Source organism: Rhinolophus sinicus, linkage group LG04 (genome assembly GCF_036562045.2).
Source record: "Rhinolophus sinicus isolate RSC01 linkage group LG04, ASM3656204v1, whole genome shotgun sequence".
NCBI classification, from domain to species: Eukaryota; Metazoa; Chordata; class Mammalia; order Chiroptera; family Rhinolophidae; genus Rhinolophus; species Rhinolophus sinicus.
Genome location: NC_133754.1, coordinates 112,486,647 through 112,510,706, shown reverse-complemented (window position 1 = coordinate 112,510,706; position 24,060 = coordinate 112,486,647). Strand labels below are relative to the sequence as shown.

The 24,060-nt window shown below is 41.5% G+C and overlaps 1 protein-coding gene across 3 annotated transcripts in view; it reads left to right on the top strand.

Annotated features, from left to right (window-relative positions):
* Nucleotides 1–24,060, top strand: part of LOC109434748 (constitutive coactivator of PPAR-gamma-like protein 1) — a 102,524-nt gene that overhangs the window by 18,289 nt on the left and 60,175 nt on the right. For all 3 annotated transcript variants that reach the window (XM_074330234.1, XM_019711969.2, XM_019711967.2), the window contains exons 2-5: nt 809–1,055; nt 3,966–4,048; nt 19,840–19,968; nt 20,652–20,748. In XM_074330234.1, the coding sequence (XP_074186335.1) occupies nt 989–1,055; nt 3,966–4,048; nt 19,840–19,968; nt 20,652–20,748 (376 nt within the window). In that variant the 5' untranslated portion in view covers nt 809–988. The remainder of the gene's footprint in view (nt 1–808; nt 1,056–3,965; nt 4,049–19,839; nt 19,969–20,651; nt 20,749–24,060) is intronic.

The following is a 24,060-nucleotide window of genomic DNA, read 5'->3' as shown; positions in this document are numbered from 1 at the left end:
GAATAGAGAGTTTCTGGGGGCCTTTTACTTTTCCATTGGCATTGCTTTCTAGTGTGTCACAGACACTCGAGATAGGTGGGGTGACCTTTTGCAGTGGGAGAGCCAGTGGAAGTAAAGAGGCTTTGGCTGTAGTTTTCATCACTAAAAAGGCAGTGAATTGAGACCTAGTCTCCATGGTGGTCTTGAGCCTGGTGCTTATCACCAGGCCTCGTCCTCTGTACAGCAAAAGCATGTGACAATTATTTGGGGGTAAATGTATTCTTCCCTATTATTATCCCCGTATGCTGAATGCCTCCTGTGTGTAATAACTGGAAGATGGATATACTTGGCTTTTATTTTGTTTTATTCCTCTGATTATTTTACCTATTTGACACATTTGATCTACTTTGAAGACATTATTTTGGTTTTTTTCACTGAAGGTGGATGGCTTCTCTCTGTCTCCTTACTTCACACTTCTTTATTTTCCTGTTCTCTTTTTTTCTTTTCCCTCTTTCCTTCAAAATACTGGGTTTTGGGTGATTTTTTTTTTTTTTTTTTGGCATTGTGTATTTTTAAGCACAGTGATCTTTGAACTTGACAAGAAATCAAAAATTAATTTGCAATCTGGATGGGATCATATGTCACTGACCAGGAGATGTTTTCCCATATGAGCAATGTGCTGCACATTTTATCATGGCATCTTTGACTGTTTGTCTCTCCCGGGTATTTTCCGCATCTGGAATTTACGGATTTTATATAGACATGTGCAAACTGAGCATATGCTGCCGTGGTGCCAGCCTCTGACCATGTGTTCTTCTCACTTGCACAGGTTGCACAGAGCATCGAGGACCATCATCAAGAAGTGATTGGTTTCTGCAGAGAAAATGGCTTCCATGGCTTGGTTGCGTACGACTCTGATTATGCACTGTGTAACATCCCCTACTATTTCAGTGCCCATGCCCTCAAACTGAGCCGGAACGGGAAAAGTCTCACCACAAGCCAGTACCTGATGCATGAAGTGGCCAAGCAGCTGGACCTGAACCCAAACCGCTTCCCTATCTTTGCCGCTCTGTTAGGTAGGTGCACAGCGGGAAGATGGTCTCATGTTCTAAAGGAGTTCTATACGAGGAACATGCTGATACTTTACATTTCAGGGCTGTGATGTTTTGGATTATATCTTAAATTTAAAAGAATCAGGGGATGGGCTCTTCTTCAGAAGTATTTCTTAATCAGTATTATTTTATTTTTGGTGTCGCTGATAACATACTTCTTTTGTTCTAATGTGTTTATGTATTATGCTGTCCAGGCTGAAAAACTAACTTTGTGAATAAAGTCACTTAAAGTTTGGGGAACATAACATTTAGAAGATCTGAAATGTTAATAGTCTCATTGAAAATTAGATGTTTAAACCTTTGGTATAAATTATGTTCGTTATAAAAGAAATATGTGAAGTTAGTATTATGTTCCCCCTAACCCCCATTTTTGGGACACTACTTTAAGAGAAAAACAACAGAAATAAACTATCTTACGTTGTTTACAATACCTGCATTTTAAGTAAATATATAAATGTCTTTTAAAACTCCCTTGGAAGAATTCCTTATGCTGAATACCTAGAGAGGATGAAATCTTGTTTTAACTAAGGTTGTAACTTAAAAATAACTTTACAGTAGGTAATACATTCATCTGTCACTTTCTGTCTGCGTTTTATAGTTATTTTCTTTCTTTTCTCTTCTGTCTGTTCCAGTGTCTTACGCTTACAGTGTGCATGTCTCTAGCTACTTGAATATCTAGCTCTAGTTTGCTTAGAGCTTGTAAGAATTGTGTTCACATCATAAACAAGCAGACATGTTCTGAGCGAGGCCCTCCGGTGATTAAAACCATCAACTGCAGTGATGGGATTGAGGGCTGTTTGGGACACACAGGCCCATTTTGAAAGATTCGTGGTCTCCAGATAAGTGAGATCACATTGTACTCTTCTCAATTTGTATTCTGTGGAGGTTAGCAGCCCAATCGGTTGTGTTAGGGGGTAATTATATTGTGGGTTATTTTTAGAAATTCCTAGTTACCAGATTTTTATAAACATTTCAAAAAAGTTACACACAATTAGAAATTGTTGTGAGGAAGCCACAATTTTTTTATATATAATTTTGGTGATAGCATTTCAAATTGTATAATTGCCAGTCAATCAAAATTTTGATTTCATAAGTTGTCTTTGTTTATTTGGATCTAATCTCAAATATGGTTCAAGTTAGTACTTGGCTGTTTTCTGTCCTACTTAGGCAACTCTTGTGACTTGGGCTTTAGAGGATTAAAACTAATTTTCTAATTATACCTTTCATATTTTCAAATATTGAAATATAAAAGTGTATTTCCTCTGATGTTAAAAGTGATTATGTGGATGATCGATCATATTATAAAAAGTTTCATATTTACTTAAACATTATACAAAATGACTTGGGCATATCAATTGACTTTCAACAAACTGGAAACTTGTATACTTTTAGACTATGAATGCCTTAGCTAATTAAAATGTAGAAGGATATTTGTTTATTTGAGAAATATTGAATACATTTATTGGGAGATAATGCTAACTCATACTCCTATAGCTAAATTATTTTGTGAAATCTTAAAATAAATGAAAAAGAATCAGTAGTAACATTTTGAATGATTTAGTAATAAATTAACTTAGGGCTTGGAATTACTTCAAAAAATTTAAGCCAGTTATAGGTAAACTCTTAATAGGGTTATTATTTTTATTTTAAATTTTAGTTAGAAGTTTCATGTCCTCAAATGAGAACGATTATTTTTCTTTTTTCCTTTTTATAATAGAGTATAGGTATATAAGTTGTTTTTAGAAAAGTTGTGTGGAATATTCATTTAACATTTATTTGACCTACGTCTTAATGGACTATTACTGATTTAGTTAGAATTGGCTTAATATTTTTTCATAAAGAAGCTTTAAAAAAATAATCTCAGCCACTTCATACTTACTTGGTTCACAGTAAAGTTCTATGCAGTCCATGAACAGAGAAAAGCAATGCATAGCTTGCTGTCTGGACAGTTAGGATGTGGCTGTGCTCCTCTGGACGTCATGGCAGTTCAGTACTTCTGTATCGTGTATTTGTGTGTTTAGAATATTATGATCCGGAATGTTGCAAATGATCTCCCCTTGTTTTGCTTTCTGTTAACAGCTAGTTAATGAACCTGCTATTTCCATTTGGAGGTGACCAATTATTATATAAGAGTCACAGAATTACTTAGGAAATTACTGCTTTTAAATTGCATTGCCATAACTAACATAGTGAAGATGTTAGTATATAAGGTAGCAAGCACTATAGTGAAGGGAGAGTGTTTCCCCAAAATGTACATTCTCAACTGAATACAGTTTTCACTTGTGACACAACCGGGGGATGGGGTGCATAGATGAAGGGCACTGCTTGCTGGGGTTGTTGTCTGTTCTGTGTCACATCTGTTTGTAGGTGGTGGTGGAAATTACCGGAGGAGGGTATTGATCCGTGTCACAAGCAGCAGTCGTTGTCACTTAGCCTTGTGTAGAGACATTTTCTAATCGCAGATTCCACCTTTGCTGTTGAACTAGCTCAGAGTGCAGTTGTCTCATGAAGCAATGAGAGCTTGATTCAAGTTGGCATTACCAGGCTGACTTTAGCCCAGTGCTGGGAAGTTGCTTAGGTTGTTAGGTAGTGTACTTAGTGTGAATGCTGTTGGAAGTGTACTGCAAATTCACGTGTGCCTTAGGCAGCTGCAAGAAGTCTGCCTGCTGTATGCTACTTTATATTAAAAGATGAAGAAATACTCTCAATTTCTGTGTGAAAGTTTTATGTGGTTTATCAAGTGAGGTGGTCCTAAAAAGTCAATCTGCAAAGTCTTAAACAAAGGTAATCGATGGATTATAACATGCATTGATGTTAAGTTTCCCTGTGTCACTCATGGTGATGGCTTTTACAGTATCCGTGTTTGCATTCCAGGAAATCACATTCTACCTGATGAAGACCTGGCTTCCTTTCATTGGAGTTTACTTGGTCCAGAACACCCACTAGCCTCACTTAAGGTACAAATTTGTTTCACTTCCCATATTTGTAATCATCAACTATTGGTTTTGTTATTACTTTAATAATGTAAATAATGTTCCTTTTTGTGGAAGGAACTATGCCACAAAGTTAACAATGTCATGCTTTCCCCGCTAACTTCAGGATCTGCACTGCCTTAAAAAACAACAGACCTGCCTTGTCTTGTTTCCAGGACCTATATTTTAGGGAAATTATAAATGTCCTCAAAAATTCCCTTAGAGTTCTTCATGCCATGTACCTAGAGAAATGGAATTCTTTCAGCTAAAGTTTTTATATATTTTCTTACTTACAAATATTAATTAATTTTTTACTTAGATCAATGTCTTAGATCAATCTGTTACTTAGATCAATGTCATAGCATAGTTTGATTTTCATAACTTCCTTACTAATTTTCTAAAATTATAGAAGTCTAATTAAGGCTTTAATGCTTTTTGAATGATGGAGGACACCAAAGTTCATTAGGGAAATGGTCCATTTGTACTGTTTTCTCAACACATAATATTTATTTTCTTATCTTTCCCACCTTTCTGTTTGTGAAAGTAATGAACATCTGAGCAGGCGTACTTAACTTTGATTTTCTAAAGTGGGAAGGTTTAAGGTGTGAGGTGAGCATAGTTGTGGAGTAGATAGGAGCTGCGAGGAAGTTTGGAGTTGTACATGTGAGGGGCTTCCTGTGCTTTTCCCAGCTCCCTTTCTGGATAAATTGGCTGTGGCGTTCTCTCTACTATTAGTGCTATGATCACAGTTGCAGTTTGTTAGGTGGAGCATTGGGAAGTCAGGATGCAGACTGGCTGGCAGCCTGTTCAGTAGTTCCTTGTAGCAAAAGGGAGGTTGCATGGAATGACTTCCAAAGGCACTTTTTCCTGTAAAAGTATGAGTTCTGTCAGAATTACTTTCCCTTCTTAAACAGTCTTAATTGGTGGTTAGTTTCAAATGGGAGTTTTTGTATTTTAGCTGAGGGTGAACTTTGGTGATACCTAAAAATTCAAGTAGAATTTCTTTCCTGTCTCTCATTGTGTTCTTTGCCCCCCAGAACCCCCTTTCTGTCCCATCTCTTACTGACGTGTCTTACTAATGTTTCATTTTCATTCTGCAGTTTGTGGTAAAGGGGTTTTCAACTACTGTTAAAAGTCAGTCTTTCTCCTCTTGTTAGAAATAACCTGTTTTCTTTTGCTTTTTTGTCCTTGAAGGAGAAAAGCTTTTTATTTACTGTTTTCATTTGTGAAGTACTACAAATTTGCAATCTTGACTCTAAACTCCTGGTGATTCATTAGCAATTAGCACGTAGGGGAAGTATAGTCTGAAATCAGGTGGACTTAAAGGTATCGTGCTCATGAGGTTTGTTAAGCAATGTGCCTTGTAGGCTGAGACAACATGAAGGCTTGTTTCTTACGAGGTTTATGTATTTTTGAGTGGGGGTAAGAGGCTCTCAGGATTCCAGACCACATGCATGTATTTGTCTAAGTTGAGGTGGCCTTGTTCATGTGTCAGAGGGTAGACGTGAGGAGCTGTTTGAAGAATTATTGGAAAACTAACTCAATCTGTTGACAGGTCACGAACATCGTTATCCTGTGTTTTTACTAATTTTTTTTTTTTTAAGAAAAATATTAAGTATGTAAAAGGTTGAAATAGAAAATGTCTATCAATATATCCACCATCTTGGTTTAACATTTTGCTATATTTAATCGAAATATAAAGTATTTATATCTATAACTTGTTTTCTTGTTTTTAATTCAGCTATTTGAAGTAAGTTGCAGATATCATAATACTTCACCTATGAAAACTTCCATTTATACCACCACCACCTAAAAATAAGGATAACCTCTTATTCATATTACTATTAGCACATCAACCATATTAGCAACAATTCCTTAATGTCATTTAATGTTGTTTATATTCAAATTTTTCCAGTTACTTCCTAAAAATCATTTATAGCATTGTATTTTTTCTTTTTTAAGTTGGGATTCAGTCATGTTTTATGCATCATGTGTAGTTTAAGTATTAGCTGGGTGTTTTTATGGCATAATAGAGAAGCAATCCAAAATAATTTTTCAGTGATATAAGTTGTAGGATTTTTAAAATCTCATTATGAAATGGGAGCACTTCTGGCTTTGAGTTTAAAAATTGTAAAACTTGTATGTTGTTACCTGTTATATACATTTTTTTGTGTAGAGCATAGTTTTAGTCATCTTAACATAGATGGTGGGAAATTGGATGTGAAGATTTTTTTTCCCATGAACATTACTGCTGTATAGACTTGTCTGTATCCCGTCTGCTCTTTAGTCTCTTCTTTTTCCCAGTTATGAAACTGTATCTTTTGAAAATTTGGTTAGTTGTTACTTATGAAACTTTCTCCTGCTTTTTATTATTCCTTTTTAACACAGTATATTGTATATACAGCTTTTAAGGGTATCTGCTTTTTCATTTTCATTCCCAAGTTCAAGTCTTCCTTGGTCCATTCTTTTTATCTTGCTATATTTGCAGCATTTCGCCAATGTCAAATCTACTAGATTATTGTTCACAAAGGGTTGGTGTTATATGACCTCATTTTCTAATCAATTTGAAGCGTCCCTTAACACATAATACCATAAGCTTAATGCTCTCAACATTTCAACCTCACCATGCACAGTGCTGGCTGTGCTTGGAGTGGAGCGTGTCTGGGGCGGGCCTCTGAGGGTTTGCAAGCACACGAAGAAGCTGCAGGGTCAGGAAGAATAGCGGAGACGATGAGCTCATGGGATGGCCTCCTCAAGAGAGGAGGCTGGGAAGGAAACAGTTCTGTTTTGTGCTGCCTTATTAATGGGGGATCATGCTCATGGGGAGCCAGATGCAGTGCTGGACATACTTAGAACCCAAGTTACACGAGGGCTGTAGGAAAGGGGAAGTAGGGAGGACAGATTTTAAGCTGTTTCAGTTTCGACATTCAGAGCTGCTAGTAAGATGGCATCAAATTTCTTAGATTGGGAAGTAAAGAATATTTCATTTGTGTTCAGGACAGTGGGAGGCCATTTCACATAACTTAAAATTCTACAAGGGGGTGGCTTTGGGGGTGTGGAGCAGCCGACCTTGCTGGGAGCACCTCCTGGCCGTAAGCACGAGTTAAATGAATGCCCATTTTTAAAGGTGCTTTCTGAGTATTTTTTCCAAGATTTGAGTCCTAGTAAGTTGTGGAATTTTTGTTTTGGGTAGGCATTTAGTTTTAATTAATTTTTTTAATTGCGCCATTAATAACAGGTCTTTGTATTCATTTTAATGGTTTATGTGTTCCTAAACTTCATATGCACTTTCATGCATTTCCAGTTTTTATCCCCATCAGTTGTTCATGACACCCAAGTATTTCCTGCCAGAGTCCCTTCTGCCATCCTTGCAAGTATTATGCAGACCTTTCCTTTCCCCTGACCTCCTTCGAGTGTTGTAGTCCTATACATTTATTCGGTCTCTGTATTGTTCTCCTTACACCACGGCCAAATCATGGCAAGCAGGCAGAGGAGACTCCCTCCAAACCCCCAGCCCCCCAGCTCTGTCCATTAGCCCAGGCCAGGCCTATCCCTCTGTGTGTCCAGTTAACACACTTCTTCCAAAGCCCCCTTGCTTCTGCCTCTTCTCAGGTCTTCATCCAAGTCCCAGCCTTTGCACGTGTCCCCTTTCTGATTTAAATGTTCTGTAGTGATTGCAACCGTACCTTCTGATTCACTGACTTTCAGTCACCTCCCTTTACCAGCATTATGTTTCCCTAAGTCAGCTGGATAGCAGGGCAATCTGTCCAGTCACATCAGGAACACTTTGTTTTAAATGTAGGTAAATTTTACCCAAGATTATCCGTAACTTTATTTTTTTTTACATCTTATTGTCTGCCACCAAAAGTCACCGAGTAGTCTTTTTCATAGGTGTCTTTAGGAACGGTGTGGCATTAGACCCCAGGGAGGAGAGAGCGAGGCTGGTTCTGGGAGAGTAGTATGTCAAGATCCCCAGGAACGTGGAATGGACAGAAAGACAAAGTTGGGGCATGTGGCAAGGCTGGGATGAGGCTCAGCTGCCCTGATGAGGCCCTGTGGGGGGCTGTTGTTCCTGTGTCCAGCGTCTAGCCAGCCCACGGTCCTCACACCCACTGTGCCTGGCCCATCTGGGTTTCATGACGTGTGGAGCCAGTTTCCAGAGAGAAGAGCAACATGATTTCAGGCTCTTTTAGATTTTATGATGTATCTAACATACAGTGCAACCTTTTGGGAGCAAGGTAGGCTATCCGATCCTTTCTGGAATCCTTTTTGAAAGTACTTGTAAGTTAGGTATATTAATAAGTTGTAGGTATAAATTGTAATAAATCAATAAATTGTAGGTATATTAATAAATAGAAAAACGGGCTTCATTTATTCTCATGTGTACCTTTTAAGGCATTTGCAGGAGGTGACAGACCTTCCAAAGAAGGAATTCCTGCTTCGTATTAGTGTTATTTGAAGTTAATTCAATCTGTTTCCTTCTCAAGAAGTCATCCTCTAGTTTTGTAAGAGCTAAGCAGCCCTTCCAAAATCCCAGGAAGTTTTGGGCTCTAGAGGAAATAATGTTAGAGGCCAGGAAGGCTGAGAAAAATCAACCATTATGTAGTGTAGAGGTGAGAGCTACTTAGAACCCCACTGCTGGAAGATAACCACTTTGAACAGATTGATATTTGATCCTCCAGAATTTTTCTTAAAATGTGCATCCTGCAAAGTTGTCATTATAACGTCACCATTGTTATGAATATGAGCTGCATATTCTTAACATTCACCGTGTTTGGCTCTGGAAACATGTTTTTAGTAAGAAGTTTTATTCCTTGCTTATTTTAAATTTATATATGGAATCCTTAAATGGAAAATGCAAAACTGAACTCAAGATTTTTACTCGTTTATATTTTTCCATCAGTGTGCTTCGTTCCCTGCTACCATTTGGTTCTAAAGTGAAGGTGAAAAGTTTGAAGTTCCAAGGAATCTGCTGGAATGGTTGGGACTCAAGAATAGCTTTTCTGTCTGGTTTAAGGTTGGGAGTGGGTGGGTGGTTCCCATGTCACATTGCTAGGAAAGGGGCAGAGTCTTGGGAGGGATTTGTGCTTGTTAATTGTTACAGGATTGCTTTTAGCTCGGCTCCTCCTGCAAGTGATGGCCTGCCAGCAGAATTCTTCCCAAGTGAGCTGGAATGCATGGCTTATCCAGAAAGAGCAGAACTGAGGCCAGCGAAGGGAGACTGAAAAATACAGTGTGTATGGTGCCTGACTTCTGATACCTTGGTGAAGGTCAAGGAAACAAGGGAAGTTCACTAGTGGTGCTTTTTGCTCTGTGTCTTCTCATGCCCTGGAATCTTCTAGTTTTATGTTAAGTAAGCATAGTCTCAGGACACTTTCTAGCTCATTTGCTCTTGCGAGGGTCCAGATCCCCAGCACTGTCTGTAAGCAGGCCTTCTCCCCCACCCTGACGGTGAGAGACTGCATCTGATGGAAAAGTGGCTCTCATGGCCGCTTGCTGCCCCCATGCCTTGTCCATGCCTTGCCAGCGCTCTCTGCACACTGAGCACTCTGAGACGGCTCACCCAGAGACGTCACCTTTCTTGAGACCAGACAAATCGGGGACCAGAAGGACATCTGACAATGTTGGGACTTGCCAGCCAGTTACCTCTAAAACTATTATTCTTGGTTAGAAAGCTTAAAAAAATAAAAAAAAAGAAAGAAAAGAAAAAGGGGGCAGCTTTATTGAGCTGTAATTTACATATCATAAAATCTACTCCTTTAAAGAATACAATTCAGTGGTTTTTAGCTTTCACAGAGCTATGCATCCATCATCACTATCTAATTTTAGAATATTTCATCACCCCAGAAAGAAACCCTGTGCCTATTGTCAGTTACTCCCCACTTCTCCCCTCCTGCACCACCTGGCAACCACTAATCAACTTTCTGTTTGTGCCTCTTCTGGACATTTCGTGACCCCTTGTGTCTGGCTTTTTCAATGAGCATAATGATTTCAAAGTTCATCCGTGTTGTAACATGTATCAGCATTTCATTCCTTTTTATGGCCAAATAATATTCCACTGTATAGATACACCTACCATCCATTCATCAAGTGATGGATATTCAGGTGTTTTCCACTTTTTGGCTGTTGTGAATTTTGTGTACATGTCCTTGTATGGACCTCCGTTTCCATTGGGATGGAATTGCTGGTCAAGTGGTAACTCTATGCGTAAGTTATTGAGGAGCTACCAGACTATTTTCCACAATGGCTACACCGCTTACACGCCTCGCGGCACTATATACGGGCTCTGGTTTCTCTGCATCCTCAGCAGCACTTGGTATTGTCTGTTGTTTTGTCTTTGGCCATCCTGGGGGTGTGGTGTGGTTCGGTTTGCAGGTCTGATGACTGGTGATGCTGAGCGTCTTGCCTCGTGCTCACTGGCCATATGTATGTCTTCTTTAGATAAGTGTCTATTCAAATCTTTTGTCCATTTTTAACTTGAGTTATTTGTCTTTTTATTGTTGAGTTGTAAAAGTTGTGTTTTTTTAAAAAATATATTCTGGATCTCCGTCTCTTATGAGATATATGATTTGCAGATACTTTCTCCCATTGTGTGGTTGTCTCTCTGCTTTCTTGATGGGGTCTTTTTGATTAACTCTCTTGAGACTCAGGCCATCTAAGTGTACTGCCTTGTATTGGCTCCTAGTCTCTCCACTCAGTCACTTTTGTCATTTATTAAAGTTTTGGGGATCTTATCAGTCTTTCACCAGCACCTTCCAGGTCCTCTGAGAGCTCGGTGTGCTGGACATTGCCCCCTGGCAGCATGTGCTTTGTGTCCCTGCACTTTAGGTCTGCCCTCTGCTGACCGTCGCTTCCTAGGACCAGTCATACCCTGGGCCTTCTCCCAGAAAGCTTTTTTTCCTGTCTTAAACTTTACCATCCCTTCTCCCCTGTTACTGCTGCCTTCTACCTTCCGTATTCTCACAAGCTGACACTCGTTCTTTGGCCTTTTGTGGGACCCTCTGTTCATTTTCTCAGAGTTTCTCCTTCCATAGCCAGCCTGGACTTCCTGGGAGGTCGCCTTGAACTGGCTGTACCAGTATCACTCTTCCCTTATTCCTTCTTCCATGTCACCTGCCCAGAACACACCTCCACCCTAGATAGGTGCTACAGTCAGCGTTGTCTCATCTTGAGAAGGACACTGAACAGAAGGATGCCACTGCAAATTGATGGTCTAAGGTAAAGAAGGACCTAAATAAATGGAGAGAGGTACTGTGTTCATGGATCAAAAGACTCTATTGTTACATAGATTTACTACATCTTAATCAAAATCCCAGCAAGCCTTTTTTTTTTTGGTAGAAATTGAAAAACTGATTTTAAAATTCACATTGCATAGGACCTAGAGTAGCAACAAAAGGAAGAACAGAGTTGTAGGACTTAATGTTACCTTATTTCAAGATTCACTTTATAACAATCACCTCAGTGTGGTACTGACATAGGGTAGTCATGTAGATCAGTGGAGCAGAATAGAATTCAGAAATGGACCTACACATACTGTGGTCAGTGATTTTTGCCAGAAATCTCAACGTAACTAAATAGGAAAAGGATAGTTTTTGCAGTAACTGCATATGCGTATACAGAAATAAGAATATAAAAATTGACTCCAGAAGAAAATGTAAGAGAGAATCTTTATGACCTTGAGTTAGGCAAAGATTTCTTAGTTAAGAGAATGGAAAGGAAGCGACGGCGTGAGAGGAGCTGTTTGCAGAATATATCTGTGGTTGGGGGCGTGTATCCAGAATGTGTAAAGGACAGCGCAGTAAGAAAATATAACAACAAAAACAGATGGGGGAGAGTTTGGAACAGACCTTTTGCAGAATGTCCAATAACCACACAAAGAGATGCTCTGCGTCATTAGAATGCGAGTTAAAACCGCAATGAAATGCACTGTGACCACCGGCATGGTCCAAATGAGGAGACTGATGATGGCCAGTGTCGGGAGGTGTCAGCACCCGCAGCTCTCAGACGTGGCTGGTGGGAGAGAATGGTCACTTTGAAATCAAGTTTGGCAGTTCTTACAAAGTTCGGCATATGCTGACCATGTACCCCAGCAGGCCCACTCCTGGGCATTTTCTCATGAGAAATGAAATCATATGTTCATACAAGACTTGAACCTCAGTGTCCCCATAGATTTATTCATTGTCGCCTCAAACAAACCAAGTCTATCAGCTGGTGAGTGGATGAATACACTGGGGCAGTCATACAGTGAAATGCTGATAGCAGCGAAAGGAGCAAAGGACTCATCTTGCATTATGTATAACTCTCAAAAGCATCTTAAGTGAAAAGTCAAACACAAAGGAAATATCTAGGATTGCCTTTGTGTAAAACCCTGGAAAAGGCAGAACTATAGTGACAGACAGCAGATTAGTAATTGGCTGGGGCTGGGATGGGAGGGGCACAGGGGAGCTATTTGGGGTGATAGAAACATATTTCATGATTGTGGTGGTGGTCATACTAATGTATATATTTGTCAAAACTTAGTGAATTGTGTGCTTAAAATTGATAGATTTTCTTACATGTAAAATATCGCCGTAACACAGATATATAAATTGTCTCTGACTTGAACCAGGCTATCAGTGTCAGCAGTTAATCCTTTTCTTCTCCTTAATGTCTGTCTTAAAAGGCACATTCTCTTCAGGCTTCTCTTCAGTTGCACGCTGCTTTCCCTCTCAGGCCATTTATCTGACGATGGTGAGACCTACCTCAGCCTCTTGTCCCCCCACTCTGCAGTTTTCTTCATTTCTGCCCATTTTTCCAGCCTGAGACTGGGCTATCCTGACATTCTGGAGCTAAGCTGGAAGCGCTCGGGGTGCCCCTACATACCTCATCCTGTCGGCCCTTTTGTTCCTGTGCGGCCACCCTCTCTCAGCTCTTGGCCCAGTTTGTAAATGCAGTCCCTATTTCCCACATTCTCCTACTCCCTTCTCATCTGCGAATCTACCAAGGGCCTCCTGTAACGTCCCCAACAGCTTAACCCCTGCACTGAATTTGGGCCGCCTCAGTGGGCCTTTGTCCAAGGCTGCTGATGACTCAATTGACAGGTTTGAGGAATGGCTTTCAGCCTCCCTGGGGCATGCGACGCTCTCAGCTGTCCTGCTCTCCGCACTTTGCCTGTTCTCCACTCCCAGCGTTGTTCCCTGTCCATCATGTGCCTCATCCTTTCCTTGACGTCCATGTGAGCTGGCTTCCTCTCGTTGCGTGTGGGTCCATCTGTACCTTGCTTTTGTCCTCATGCTTTCTCTCTGGCACATCTCATCTGCTCCTAAGGTTTTAACTACCGCCTCTTGTGTTGATGACTGTCCAGCATACTTCTCCCAAGGAGACCTCTTCCCTGAATGCCGGGTGCACCCAGTGCCCACCAAGCGTCTCTGCTTGGGCGCTCCGCTTGTGCGCCACATTTGACATTCCCAACTTAGAAAGGTCACCTTCTCTAAATGGGTTTAATCTTCTGTATTTTGCTCGCCAGCTAGTGGTACCACTGTCCCTACAGTCATCCAGGGTAGACATTGGGAATGAAAGTCTTGGATTCTTCCTTTCCTTGCCGCTAGTCTGACCTTTCCCGACTCACTCGTCCTCTCCTTCCCAACCACCTGTGTTGTGCCAGGAGCCATGTATGCTTTCTGCCCTTGTGCCCATTTTCCCTGTTTCTGACACTCAGGCCTGACTTCATGCCCATTGACAGTCTTTTCCAGGCTCGCTTCATAGACATAGGGGTTTGGGTTTCATGGATCTGTTTAAAAAAAAAAAATAATAAGTTGGGAGGACTACTGTAGTATTGCCAGCTTTTAATTGTCCTAAAGAAGAATATTAGAAGGAAAAGGAACTCACTATCTACCGTTATTTCATAGAAAATGACATTTCAACACCAAAAGAGGCATAATTTATAAGATAAGACCAGAGTGTACTGGCTAAGTGTGTAGCCTGCAGGTTTGTATGGGGTCCCAGCTACTCACCTGGTTGTCTCCTATGAGGAAGCTCCTGTGTCAAATAGGGACATTCAGAGTGCACCTCATGGTGGCTTCAGGAGGATTAAATGAAGTGATGCTAACCAAGAGCAGTGCCTGGCACACAGCACTCAAAAATACTAGAATATTCCCCCAGAAGAGGAATGCAACCACAGGACCCTGCAGCCCTCGCTGGATGTAGACACCCTTGCAGGAGGCAGCCCAAGCCTGCCCGCCTTTCCATCAGGCCTGCTGGCGCTCCTTGCTTGGAAGATATGATGAGAATTTCTCTTGGCTCAGTTTTAATACATTAAATACTTTAAATTTCCCGTGAAATACTTCAGTAAACCGGGGGTGTCAAAAAAATGTATACAAGTGGACACTTTGGTCAACATTGCCCAAACAGTAGTTTGCTCTAATCAGAAGTGTCTGGACGCTGATGGTAACCACTTTGAGCCCCTTTTGTAATTGCGGAAGTCAAACGTGACTTGTATTCACCTTTTGTTACCGGTATATATTGAGTATTACAATTTTAATACAGTTTTCCTTTCTTAAAATGTGTATACATTTTTTTGGCACCCTTTGTATCTGCATAGCAGTTTCCACCTGCAGAAGTATGATTACATTTAGCATTATTTGCGATTAATTGAATTGTAGCAGCCTTTTCATACCTTTATTTAGGTAAATGTATGTAACACGTTGACACCGCTCATAACTTTTCAAGAATATCAAAGGCATGGCCCTTGGTGGTTACCTAAGAGCTGTGGTGTTTAAACATCTTCCTCACTCTTGCCTCTTTGGTAGAAAACACTGGGCCTCCAGGTGTGGTCATTGATTTGGTAGCTGGAGGAGCCTTTGCACAGCTCCTTGCATTGGCCTGGCAAGCGAGGCTAACCTAAGAACCACTGCCACTGTGGTCGATGGGAAGCCTTCTCCCTCGTTGGCTGTTCTCCAACCAGAAGGAGCGTCCTGAAGTCAGGATGCTGGGGCACGGCTCCACATTGCGCTTTCTAGCACAGGGCCGTACCCACGATTGATTGTTGGCCAAATCAGCTTTCTCGTTTCCTGCCCTGAAATTGCCAAGATTCAGAGTATTTATAATCATCACACTTTGCGATTTTCTGAGCAACAGTGAAGTGGATCAGGTTCTTCTGCTGCAGCAGTGACATGTGAAACTCGTGTTTGTATTCATGTGCGTGTAAATGAGCTGCCGAGAGAGTTTGGGAGCAGCAGCACCAGTAATCTCCAAGTCATCATTTTTCATGGCGTATTCAGTTAGCACATGAACCTCATAGGGACCGAGTGGATTTTAGAGATCAAGCCAGATGTACTGCACATAATCAGCATGCGGAAGACAGAGTGACTGTGGTATTCATGCTTCAGATTCTGTACTGTCCGTACTGTTGTCCCATACTTCATATTGAGTAGTTAGTCTTTAGATGATAAGGTAAGACATTAAATAACCTTGGCTCTTGCAGAAATGTACATGATGTACACATAACATTTATGTGAAGTTTGGATGCGCCTGGAAGAGATCATCAAGGGTTTTTGTTCTTGTTTTCTTAGTCAAAATTTATTTCAGACTAAACAAAATTGGTAGTATTGCAGTTTCTTATAAAATTTTGAAAAATGTAGACACTATTACCTAATCTCTAACAGCTTCTATAAGATTTTCAAAAGCAAAATAAAATACCAATGAACTTTGACATACTATGAGGATGTAATTAGCAGCAAGAGAATTGATATGTAAGTACAGTATTATTCACACAAAACAAACATGAATCTATTTTTATACTTTGCATGTTTATTTTTGCTTCATTCTTTAACGTATTTGGATTTCTAATTTGTTACATTTTCTAAAAATCTTTATAAAGAAAATATTTTTATGTCACAAACTGTATTGTCTACTATGAATTAATATACCATAAAGTAAAACAGTCCAACTCCAGCATCAGTTCTAGACAACATTTAAAAATGTACTTCATAAGTATTTTTACTAAGGCAGATGTCTAACTCATTTATATGGGTTGGAGGGACAATGATCCACAGTGAATTATCATCACCTCTACACTTACCTCCTACGTACTTCACCCCTCACACACAGTGGGCGAGCAGTGATGCGCTTTGCTGTTTCAGGAGCTTCATTTGTGGCTTTAATTTCCTGAACATCCTGAGAATTTCCAATTTCTGCCAATACAGGAAAAAGACTTCAATGGCCCAAAATCATGTATTCTGTGTGAGGAAAAATGCACAGGGTGAGGATTATTTAAGAAAGAAGTAAAACTTTATTGTTTATACCTTTCCCCAGGCTACAAGCACAGTTTAGCCTGACATTAGGTTACATGTGCACACACATCTACAACAGAGTTTAACTGGTCTATAAATAGTTTCCTGGGTGTGTGTGGGGCAGTGGCAAATTTTTGTATCAAGAAACTGGTGTTCATTTAAATCATGTGGCAAACCTGATGCTGTCGTTCTTTTCCTAAAGATGCAACACAGATGTGCTTGCTGGTGGTCCCTGTTCACAGGATGACAGGCGTAGAACCATGTGGATGGGTTCAGGCTCCTCCTGACAGCACACAAGTGTAAGGTTTAAAGAAGAAAAGAAGTGAAGTGAAAACATTTTGAACAAGAATATTCTTGTTCTTTAAAATAGAAGAAACATATTTTCCAACACAAAAATATAACACCTGTAAACTTAGAAAATGCTCCTTTGTCTTAAAAACAAAAAATGTTTTGAATGAAGTTTTGAAACCACTTAGAATTGCAACAAGGTCTATAAAGTACATTGGTTTGACCTCATGAAAGAAATGACCAATTAAAACAAAATTCCACAGGTCTTCATGTCTGTAGTATAATACGTTAATGCATGATACAACAAATACGGTGCCTGGGTTTTCCCGTACTCTGATAGTCGCCAACCGCATCTGTTGAATGCGTGTTCTGCTGTGAGCAGCACGTGCTGTCAACGTGCAGACCCTGAGCAGTGACGGGGGAGGTGAGCTGCTCACCTGATGGGAGACCTGCCATGTTATTAGCACCATTTCATTTATATCATGAGAAAGTTAAGGCCCTGTCAGATTATCCTTTCGAGTAGTACATTTTTGAAAGCTTTGGAGAGTTTTTAATCGACATGTCACCTGAAAGAGAACTCTGGATTTTAATTGAATCTTTTGCTACTGTGGCATGGTGGGTGTAACGTGAGTTGAAGTATAACATGGTAACTACTGTGTACTATTTAAATAAATCTACAGCTGTAGAACGGTATTTGATTTTTAAACTATAACCAAGATGAGACTACAGAATTTTAAGCAGGGAAATACTAGGCAACAACAAAAATTGATTTTTTTAGCAGGAACCCTTCATTATTTTGCTTTTAGGAGTATGGAAGAGATTTTCTTGGGGTTTCAGACGTTATTATAATGTAGATGTTTCTGAGCTTCTGTTTTGTGCCCCTTGAGTTGCTGAAATAATGGATGGAAATCAGGGACTCTAAAGGATCAGAGGTTGTCTCTGTCTGTGGTAGCTGGCACTGGCTACAGTGAAGACTGCCCATGGAAGTCTCTCTGAGGGTTTGTGTGGTGGGATTCTGAGGACTTCTGTGGGTACATGGCCATACCTCCCGTTTGTTCAGGAGGTTTGTGCTGGTGTCCCGTCGCTTGGAGATGGTGCAAGGCCCACACTGGTTAACGGGGGCAGGAGTGTGGCCAGTGTTTGGGCAGGTCCTGGAGGGCGGCCGGCCAGGTACCTGCAGGCAGACGCCTTGGACCCATGCCCCAACCCAGCCCTGGGGCTCCTGAGGGACTCAGAATTCAGTACAAAGTAGAGGCTGTCAAGAGTGGCACACGGAACGGGATTGTCATGGATGGCAGAGGAGGGTGTCTGCTGGCTCAGGGATCCTGACAGAGAAGTGAGGCCGGCGCCAGGTGGAAGGACCAGCATAGGCCAAGCCCCAGGTGGACCTGCCCTCACTGAGTGCCTTCCACAGCATTCCCACCTGTCCATGGCCCAGAGGAGACAGCAGTACACGTTTTCAGTAGGAAACTGGGGGAAAGAGGATGCTAAAAGTGAAAGTCTTTCCTATGAGAGGATGTTTTGTGTGGAGGCAGTTATCACCAATTTCCACACAAACAGTATCTATGTATTATTTAGTTATCCTTCCTGGAAGCAAAGTGGTGAGTTTATACAATGTCTTGGAGATCTTTTCCAGCTCCAAATTTTTGTTTCTTTACTTGCAAAGCAAATAATTAACTGAAATTGCCACAAAGTGCCATAGAAAGGCAATTGATTACATAACGTCTTTTAATTAAATATAATTTGTTTTCTGTCTTTAGAGATGGAAAGTACATATGTTTCCAACTTTAATTTAGATATTTTGCAATTCATTCGACTTTAGTTTTTTCCTAACCTTAAACTTTTGAGCTAAAGTGAAAACAAAACAGCTCTTAAGAAAAGAAAATAGAAGAAATGAGGCTCAAATTAAAATATTTTGATGTCTGTCTTGAAGCATCAAACACTTCATTCATTTGGTTTGAGTGTTAATTTTGTTTTTATGAGCATAGACAAGGACAGATCCCTGTAACTCTCCTCTAGTTACTGCTGCAGCGGGAGAGCCTGATGCTATTCTAGAGTGTCTTTGGGAAGGTTTAGCAACATAAGGTATGGCACTTTTGTGGGTCAACAAGTCTCTGCGTTTTTTTCCCAGTTGAACGTATATAGATAAATACCTCATGTACATGGTGTGTGTGTGTGTGTGTGTGTGTGTGTGTGTGTGCGCGCGCGTGTGTGCTACAATACCAGCTCATTACCAGGGATGTGCCTTCCTAGGAGAGGAGAGCATTTACTCAAACACGGGAAACATCATTTCAAGAAAAAAACTGGCTTTTTTTATTTTATTTTTTTAAAGGAAATTGAATGTGGTCTTGTGCATCTGAAAAGTTGCATGACTTAAAAGTAGAAACATCTATTTTTCCAGCGGTTTCTTCTATTCCATTTGCTTAGGTTGAGTTTTTCTAATTTTCTTTCTTTCTTTCTTTCTTTCTTTCTTTCTTTCTTGCTTTCTTGCTTTCTTGCTTTCTTGCTTTCTTGCTTTCTTGCTTTCTTTCTTGCTTTTCTTGCTTTCTTTCTTTCATGTGTCTCAAAACTACACAAAATTATTATGTTAAAGTTCTAGAAGTCACAAGTCCACAGTGGATCTCACTGAGCTGAAATCAAGGTGTTGGCAGGTCCACATTCCTGCTGGAGGCTCAGGGAGAATGTTTCCTGCCTTTTCCAGCTTCTGGAGGTGGCTGCACACCTTGGCTGGTGGCCCTTCCTCCACTGTCAAAGCCAGCAGTGGCTGGTGGAGTCCTTACACCTCATGTCTGAGGCCAGCTTTTCTACCTCCCTTCCCACATTGGAGGACCCTGTGATGACATTGAGCCCGTCTGAATAATTCAGGGTAACAAGCTTGGCCTGAGGTCAGCTGACTGCCCTGGAACATCCCACACTCCCAGCGGTGGTGGGCAGGATGCACAGGTGTGTGGCACGGAGCCTTGGGGTCTCTGCCCTCTTGTATTTGTATGAGACCCCAAGGCTCCGTGCCGCAGAGCTGTGCATCCCTGCCCACCACCACTGGGAGTGGTCCTTCACCTAACGGGGCTGTATTGCAGTAACTGAAAGGGAGATCCAGAGTGTTGGGGTGAGGCGCTCACAGATGGGTAATCATCAGGCCCATGGGAGGAAACACTGCCTGGAGTTTCCTGCGCCCTGGCTTTGGGATTTGCATGTTTACACCTGTGTTTGCCTTCTCAGGTCCGGGCCCACCAGCTGGTCTTGCCGCCATGTGACGTGGTGATCAAGGCTGTGGCTGACTACGTCCGCAACATCCAGGACACCTCCGACTTGGATGCCATTGCTAAAGATGTTTTCCAGCATTCTCAGGTAGAAGTGCAGGCTCCCGGGAAGCACTTGGCACACTGGTGTGTGTCGGGTTTGGAAGAAACTTGAGAGGCACATGCTGGCTCGCCATGTCCAGGGCTTTCCCGGCTGTCAGGATCTCACCTCGCTCCTCCAGCCGCCCCTCTGGCCTGCACAGAGGAGGGGCTGACGGAGGCCAGTGGGAAGGTCTCTGTTGCTCCTAGAGTCATCGTCGTAACTTAATAGGATTTCTAAGAAGACAGACGTATCAAGTGGGTCAAATGGAATTGTGAATCTCTGACCTGTCCTTCCCTTTAGGTGATGGTCAGGGGTTTCTTCTTCCTTTTGTGGAAATTAAGGAATTTGAGGGGCTGGGGTTAGTAAAAGAGGTGAAGTTTGTGTGGTTTCCTGTGTACTCCCTGAGGAGCTAAAACCACTGCCCCACATGCTGGACATGGGCAGTGAAGCATCTCAGGGCCAAGGAGAGATGAGGGTTGCGTCCCAGAACCCCAGTCTCTACCTGCTGCTTCACGTTCTGCGTCAACTGTTGCTCTGTTGATTCTCCCTAAAGATTTCAATGTTATTCTAAACTCCTATCTAGCTTGAATGACTACAGATTATTATTTATGTACTGAATTATAAAAATATGTTGAAATATGTGACCAGTGGCATGCTAATTTATAGAGGTTTTCCTATGTTTATTTCAGTCTAGAACAGATGACAAAGTTATTCGATTTAAGAGAGCAATTGGATATTATTCAGCAACTAGTAAGCCTGTGGCATTTCACCCTCCACACTACTTAGGTAAGTAAATCAAGGTCTCTGTGATGAATGCTGACCGTGCAATAACCGCGGAGATTTAAATATTCCCCCGATAACCTTATAGGCTTCTTTAGAGATGAGATTTCTGCAGTCATACAGATAAGTGTAACTGAACGTCCTAGGCAGGCTCAGTAGGAATCCCTGACAGTATTGAGGAGCAAGAGGAAATTTAAAGACTTAGGAAAATGGAGGATAAGAGCAGGGCCATGAGGACCAAGCTTCTAGGTGGTGGGGACACTGAAGTCTCTGTCCCTGACGTGCTCTCTTGTCGAGTAGGCTGCCAGTGCAGAAGACCCTCAGGTCTACAGATGCCTTTACAAATGCATGGATGTGTGTCTCCCCTTTTGTTGCCTTTTTTTGGCAAAAGACAAAATATCATGCAAAGGTTTGAAATTGGGGAGTGAAAACAATTGTAAGCTGCTGGCCTGAAGCCTGCTTGGTGCGGTCAGAGGGCACTGGCCATAAGTACTGGCCTCCTTCCAGAGTCAGGTGCCTTTCTTGGGGTCCAGACCAGTAAAGTGTGGAGAAATTGTGCTGCCAGCTGCTGTCCCGGTGTGCTGGCGTCATGCATGTTTCTGAGACTGTCAGAGCAGTTAGACTTCTTAAACAAGGAGGGCAGGGGCAGTTGACGCAGGCCGTGTCCTCTGCTGGCCCAGCCCCCGTTGTGACTGCTTGTCACAGGCATCCCTGTGGGACTGGGTACGCACTCTTCTGCTACAGCCCCCCCCCCCCCCCCCGCACCATTCATTTTCTTCCCAGCAATCAGAGCAGTGTTTAAAAATGTCTGTTGGCCCATGTCACTCCAATCTCACTTGGAACAAACCAAACTCCCAACTGTCTACTTAGTCCCCCACGGTCTGGCTCCTGCTGCCCTCTGCTTCTCAGTCTCCAGGCCCTGGCTTCGTTCCTGCCCGGAATGTGCCACACTGGCTCCGGCCCTGGGGCCTCAGCGTCAGCTGTGGGCCTACAGCTCTCTCTCCCTGACTTCCTGTGCTTGGGACATTCTAATTTCTGAGATCCAGGCTACATCATCACTTCTCTGGGGCCTTTCGGGACTGGCTGAGCTCTGTCAGTCATTAGACCATCATCGTGGTACCTCACTTTAATTCTCTGCACATTCCTTCACACCCACCTCTCACTCCTAAGAATGTCAGGACCTTACCTGTCACCTTCACTCTTGTACCCGCAGTAGCAAATATTTGACTGAATGACTTAATCCTCAAAAAGTTGTTGAATCAGGAGAGTGAAACGATTGGATGTGATTTAGGATTACTCTTGGAAGAGGGGGTGTTGGAAGGAGGGAGAGACTTGATACCAGATATTATTTAAGTGCAGGAGAGATGTTATGGGGACAGATAAAGCTCCTGGCATAGGGGGTGTCCAGTAGATGCTGTTAAGACAGATGAGAGACAGGGTTCTGAGGCCGTGGGCATCCTGATAACTCCCTTCTTGGTCACAGGTGTCCTGTTTCATTAAAGTGGGATACTTCCGTGAATGTGAAAAGAGAATGTGTATGTAAAGTGCTTAATGAATGCTTGTTACACAGCAGGTACTGTCACTGTTATTCTTGTAGGAACAATGGCCGGATAAGGCAGTGAATGATTAATATTGAAGGAATGGTCAGAAAGTTTGAAAGGAGCTCACCAGGAGGTTTTGCCGTTTCCTGTATCTCTAAGTGACCTCTGGTCCTCCTGTGGCAGTTGTAGTCTGAACAATCATTGTCGTGTACTTGGGACTAGAACACTTATTCAAGAGGAGAAAATTAGGAGAAAAAGGATAGAGAAAGACAGTTGACTTAACCTTTGTCATTGATCTGAGCCGATAGATGAGTTTTAAATTAGATTTAAGTTTGAGTTCCTTAAGAATATGTAATGTTCTATGAGCTGCTTTCATGTTTTTATTAAATCATCAAATGACATTCTGAGGTAAGTATTTTATAAATGAAGTTGACACTCTTGAATTCACTTGCACTCTCCTCAGTGTTTTACGGAGAAGAGTGGTGTAATAGTAAAGAATTTAGGGTGTTTAGAGTGACATTTTCAGGCAAGTTAATGTAGGCGGTAAGTGCCTATAAATTCTTCTCTGAAGCATTTTCTGATCCTTCTGACTGTTGCAGACATCTGAATTTTACAGCAAGGGACTCACGAAGCCCTGGCGCAGAATCGCAAAGGGCAGGAAGTGGGGCGCAGTGTAGAGTTCATGGTGGTTTCTGTGTGGCCTGCAGTGTCCAGAGGAGATTGGAGAGAGGTTAGGGCAAGATTCTGAAGGAAGGTTTATTTCAGGTTATACACACAGAATTTGGAGCCAGCAGAAATGGATTCATGTAAAAATCACTTTTAGTTTTTTTTTTCTGACAAGTATATAGAAACAAAGTAATCTGATTGATTACGTTTGATTTTGCCTGTAGTGTTACTAGAGTCCCATTGTGGATCTAAGCAGAGAGTGAGGACTGAAATGAAATCAAGAGTCTAGAAGCAACATGGACTTGGAGAAATGCTTTCTTAGCATCCCAACTTAGAACCCAAGACTTATTTTTCATACGATATTCTTATGAGTAGTAGGTAGAGCATAAGTGGTCTTTTCCAATCATAGTCCATTGTATTATTCTACAGGAAAATATTCAGAGTTTTGAACAGTCATTATTGGAACATAACTTTCTTGTTCATTAGAACCTGTCTGTGTTAATCATTTTAGAAATTAGATTGTGCATAGAGTTTTGAAGAAATTCTAAAGAATCATACTAGAAGCTTAGAATATGACTATTGGGAATAAAAATAGGGAGAGCTGACTCTAACCAGTTTTCTAAACCTGGCTGGAATTTTAGGTTCTACCCTAGAACTGCTATGTCAGGATCTTAATTGGCTTCAGAATTCTGTATTTTCAAAAGAAAAAACCTTCCTGGCTGGGCCCACGTGAATTACCGTGTTTCCCCGAAAATAAAACCTAGCCGGACCATCAGCTCTAATGTGTCTTTTGGAGCAAAAATTAATATAAGACCCGTCTTATTTCAATATAAGACTGGGTATAATGTAGTATAATATAATATAATATAACATAACATCTGTGGGGTTTTATATTAATTTTTGCTCCAAAAGACACAGAGCTGATGGTCCGGCTAGGTCTTATCTTTGGGGAAACACAGTAGCTTTGGGGAATGATTGCTTGTCTTCGTGATTTCCTGCTGAACCTGTGGGCCTCTGCAGCTCAATCTGATAAAACCTCAGCTCTCCACACAGTTATCGGATGGCTTTAGAATTTATTTACAGAAGGAAACTCACATGCCCCCTGTCCCAT